The sequence below is a fragment of the Myripristis murdjan genome, chromosome 23, assembly GCF_902150065.1.
Source record: "Myripristis murdjan chromosome 23, fMyrMur1.1, whole genome shotgun sequence".
Classification (NCBI taxonomy): Eukaryota; Metazoa; Chordata; class Actinopteri; order Holocentriformes; family Holocentridae; genus Myripristis; species Myripristis murdjan.
Genome location: NC_044002.1, coordinates 12562400 through 12567399, shown reverse-complemented (window position 1 = coordinate 12567399; position 5000 = coordinate 12562400). Strand labels below are relative to the sequence as shown.

General features: G+C 44.5%; 1 protein-coding gene across 3 annotated transcripts in view; it reads right to left on the bottom strand.

Moving 5' to 3' along the window:
- LOC115355239 (ELKS/Rab6-interacting/CAST family member 1-like) overlaps nt 1-5000 on the bottom strand; it is a 162730-nt gene that overhangs the window by 93026 nt on the left and 64704 nt on the right. For 2 of the 3 annotated variants that reach the window (XM_030045956.1, XM_030045958.1), the window contains one exon: nt 1758-1769. The exons of the other annotated variant lie outside the window; for it this stretch is intronic. In XM_030045956.1, coding sequence (XP_029901816.1) covers nt 1758-1769 — 12 coding nt within the window. The remainder of the gene's footprint in view (nt 1-1757; nt 1770-5000) is intronic. 3 annotated transcript variants of the gene reach the window in all.

The following is a 5000-nucleotide window of genomic DNA, read 5'->3' as shown; positions in this document are numbered from 1 at the left end:
GAAGCCTTGATGTCAGACATTTGGCAGTGGATGAGGAGTTCCTTAGCTCAAGATCAAAACAACCAGAAAAAAAAAGACAAGAAGGGAAAAACACAAAAACAAAAAAGGAGGGAGGAAGAAAAGAAATCTCCTTCTGTCGCCTGCCAGACGGCAAGGCGAAGCTAACTTTTTTGGGGGGGATTCGTTTTATTTATTTTTTTTTGTTTCTCGTTTTTTTGTGTGTGTGTGTGTCCCTCCAGAGTAGAATCACAACACCAAAACAACAGCCATGAAACAGCTGACAAGACGGCAGGGAAAGTTGCTCTAGAAGTGGCGAAGAACACGGAGGACAAAGGGAATCGGTGATGCTCGCACCGTGGAGACAAAACCTTACGGCCCCCTGGTTTCATGAGGAGCAAAGATATCACAAAACCTGAAAACAGGCAGAGATACTGATGTCATAACTGAAAGTTCAAGACTACCGCTTTAAAAAAACAAAACAAAACAAAACAAAAAACTGAATTCAATATGGAAGTTTGTTCATTACTTTGACCAAATGTGTCCTGCAAGCTGAAATCTCACGTCAGCTTGAAGCAAGAAACTTTTCACCAATGTTCAACTGCAAATTTGTCATTTTGTTGTGTGACCATACAACTTGTGAATATGAATATAACTAATTATCAATACCACCAGATGATGCAAATTTCATCATCCTGTGGCCCATATCCTGCAGGACCACAGCAGATCTAACTGAGACAGTGGCAGTGATGGTGATCACAAAATACATTGTGCAAGAATATAATAAGATCTTTACTATTTACATGTTTACCAATGACTGCAATTACTTATGATGGCCAAAAATAAAATGATTCTACAACATTTTCACTTGATCAGTGTTGCATTTCAGTCTAAGTGGGTGCTTTGCAAATTGTAAAGTACAGGCCGTCAAGTAAACACAAACTACCCCCATGCACAACACACACTGGGTGTTGGACTATTTTCAACTGCAGCCAGTTTGCATCAATTTTCTCCGGTTATATCGCCCCAATTTTCACTGCGGAAACATACAGTTATCACATAATGCATGCAATTTCAGCGGTTAAACTGTTCTTTCAAAGGAGGAAATGAAGAAAAAGGGATTGGGCTCCACAGGGCTACAGTCTGGCTCTCAACAATGGACCGCAGCAGTCAGCAAAAAAAAAAAAAAACGAACAGAATCGAGCAGCTGAAAACATGGCAGCAGCGTCGAACACCCCGCCACGTCTTGAACTGAATCCCAGTCTATCTGAACCGGCCGACAAAACTGCTGTAGACGTTCCTGCGAAGCCGTCCAAGTCGAGTGCGGTAACACATGGCTCGATGGTTTTTCTTATTTTCTGTGGTATCCTGGTATTATCAAATTTGAGGTCGTTAAACTTCGGGTGGGTGTCGAAGTAAAGAGTGTGGTATTGTGACAACAATCGCGGGGAGTGATAATGCAGGGAGGAAGATAAGAAAAGGCAATGTTCCTCTGTCAACGAGGCAACGATATGACAAGAAAAGAAAAAAGAGAGAGAGAGCGAAGTCAAGGTGTCTCCTTCAAAGACGGCGAGACATGATGATCATGATTAAAAACAGAGTTGTGACAGAGTGAGGGAGACGGGGATGAGAGAGAGAGTCTTGATACAAGGACAGCAAGTAGATGACAATCAAGAAGAGGGGGATGGAGAGAGAGAGAGAGTGAGAGAGTGAGAGAAGAAGTGAACGATGACGAAGAATAAGAGGCAAGCGGTACTAACCTTGAGGCAAGACTGGGGAGAAGAGGAGGCAGCGTTGCATTGTAAAAGATAAAACAAAGAGAAAGAGAAAGGAGGAGAGGGAGAAGGGAAGGTGAGAGAGGAGACAGGAGTGAGCGCCAGGTTAGCAAGCTTGATCACACTTCAAAGAGTTTCGACTGTAAAGAGGTGACAGACAGGTAGACAGAGGAACAGACAGACAGAGGGAGAGGCAGACAGGAAGAACCAGATACAGTAGGTAGACAGATAGATAGGCAGACATGCATAATCAAGCAAACAGACAGGGAGGCTAAACCACACAGAGACAAGCAGGGTTTTTTTTTTTTTCCTACGCTTACAGTGGGAGTTCATGAGAGGCCCGTTCACCTCAAACGACCCCAAAAAACATCCGAGGGCAGGCACGCAGAATTAAACTGCACCCTAAAACCATAGTGAGCGAGCAATTAGGCAATCAAAGCATGAGCTGTGCGGGTGTTTAACATTCAATGTGCATTATCTCTGCGCGCTTTGGACATGACAGACTTCGTATATCGGCTTCCCACTGGGGCCACTTAAAACGCACGCACTCATGGAGTCGCGGGGAAGCCGCCACCCTCCACCCTCTCCACCCTCCGCCAAACAGCTGGTATGTTATCATTAAGATTTTTATTTCAGGATTTCAAAATCTCCAGAAAAAAAACTCCACTTCCTAAATTGGCCGGGTTGAAAGGGAATGGGAGCGAACCCGCTTGCACACAATCGTTCGTGCTCATACGTTTTGGCAAATGGCGCGCCGGCCTGGCAGCGTCTGATCTCCAGTGTGAGCTTATGCCTGGGAACCCAAAGCTAATGACGGCGTGCCAGAGACAAATTGTCCATTACAGAACAATATAACACGCAATAAACTTCTCTAATTTCCCATTACTCAGGTTTATACTCTGCGTTTTACCAAACCACCTTCCTTTCTCGCCCAGTCTCTGTTTCTTCCCCCTTCTCCTTCTCTCTCTAGACCTCGTTCCTTCCTTCCTATCCGCTGTTTCTTTTTCCATTTCTTCCCACCTCTCTGCCCTCTCTCTTTCCACCCCCCCGTTATTTCTTTTCTCTTGCACTCGTTTTCTCTGTTTGTCTCTTGCTCTCTCCACCTCCTCCTTTATCCCCCGACTCTGTTTCCCTCTGCCTTTTCCAGTCTTCAGTCCAAATCCTTTATTTTGGCCATCAGGGCAGATTTTCAGCTCCATTTCCCCTCAGTGTGAAGTCACTCAGTCTGCTCCAATTACCGTCCTAGTTACTGAAATAAATAACCTGGTGCCATTACAGCTGCATTTACATAGGAGGAGAGAGAAAGAGGCTTGATTTTTAACCTTGTTTAACCCACATCTGATCTTTTCATTAGAGCTGTTCTGACTGCTCATTCTTAGCCCAGGGTTAGCCTCAGTGCTAAGCTAACAGTTGGCCTCGGGCTAATGTATCCTCTTTTGACACTACCAGCTGGCCTGAGGCGAGGTTTTACAATACAGGAGGGCCAAGCAGCCCTGGGATAAAGTCAGTATTTGTGCTTTTTATATTATAGGGTTAGCCGGTGCATGTGGCCCCAAAAATGACCTACTTTACCAACTATTACAGAAGTGGAGGAGAGCAGGAGAGAAAACTTACACAGGAGGAACGATCGAGTCTCGAGGTATCTTTTCCTGATTGCTTTTCACCGTGTTAATTCGTAATTCTTTGGTCTTTTTCTCGCTCTCTCCACGCACCGAAGAGACCAGACGTAGCTTTTAAAAACTGCACCGTTACTTACCCATGTGGGCTCACTTTGTTGCACATTGCTGAGGCACTGCCAGTTTGCATTGCTCAGAAAGTTTCCTAGCGTATCAGCCCCCAGCTGCTACAGACATAAACAGGGATAATTCCCCTCGTCATAAATCTAACAGCTAAATGAACAAATGTGATGGTGTAAAAAGTATCTTATATCCATGCACACTCTGAACCCATATATAAGCTCCATAACCCACTATTTTGAGTGTCTGCACAAGGAAGTTTCCTCATAAACATCAAGTGAATGTTAATCTTCCTATTACAAGATACTGTTCTCAAACACATATTACCCCCAAATTTATATCTTTCTAGCTCTCTGAAAGCAGCCTGCAATGTTCACATATTAATATCAGAGAAGAGACGCCTTTATGGTATTGCAATCTTTCATAAACATGCGTTGAAAAAAAAAAAGTACACACACCATCTCTAACTTTAAAAGGTTATAAAGTTACATTACAACATAATCCACAAACCTACACAAACTTAGTAGTGCGGTAAACCTGCCACTGTGGCCACTGGCAGGCTAAATGAACACACACACACACACACACACACACACACACACACACTCAGAGTTTAAACCCACCAGTTTGAAGTCAGCAGGTGCTGAATTATTAATAGTCTAGTATTTCTACTAGCCAGACCGAGACACAGAGAGGAAATAGTCTATCTCCCTAACATCATTAACAACCATTAGCCTTACAGTCAACTACTAAACACACAGAGAGAGAGAGAAAGAGAGAGAGAGGAGAGAGAGAGAGGAGAGAGAGAGAGAGTAATATGTAGAGAGTGGGAGTTGGAGTGTCTGAGAAAGAAAGTGGAAAAGATGAAAGAGACTAAAAAAGAGGGAGAGAGCAGACAGACAGCGCATGGTAGTTCACACGCAGGCAGACAGATCCTGCAACCGCACACAGCTGCGACCCGTACGGGGTGTATCTGTCTAGACCCCGACCTGGAAAACAGACTGAAAACTTCGCCTCACCAAAGGAAAACATTCTAATTTGACCAGGCCGGTGACTAACAACACAAAACTCGCAGCTATGCCAGTACGACCGCTCTGTAAACATTTTTCTACATGTGGTATACATATCAGGCCGTTATTATTCCACCGACGGTCACGTGAAGAAAGCCCTGTGGCCCCGCTGGTTAAAGGAACGCTCGTATGAGATCAAGTCCCAAAAGAGACAGGCAGGCAGACAGGCTGCACAAACAGAAGAACAAGAGGAGATTGAGGAAGACAGGTAGGCTGATAGTCTGGCAGGCAGGCATGCAGCGTGCAGACAGACAGGCAGGCAGACAGGTAATCGGTCTGCCTGGTAATCAGTCAGAGATTCTTATGCAGGCAAACTGAGACTGACGGACAAGGAGGTATAGGCACACTGACTGACAGGTAGATAGAAACAGACAGACAGAAATCATTCCTATCATCTTGAGGAAAAGACAGAAAAAAAACAG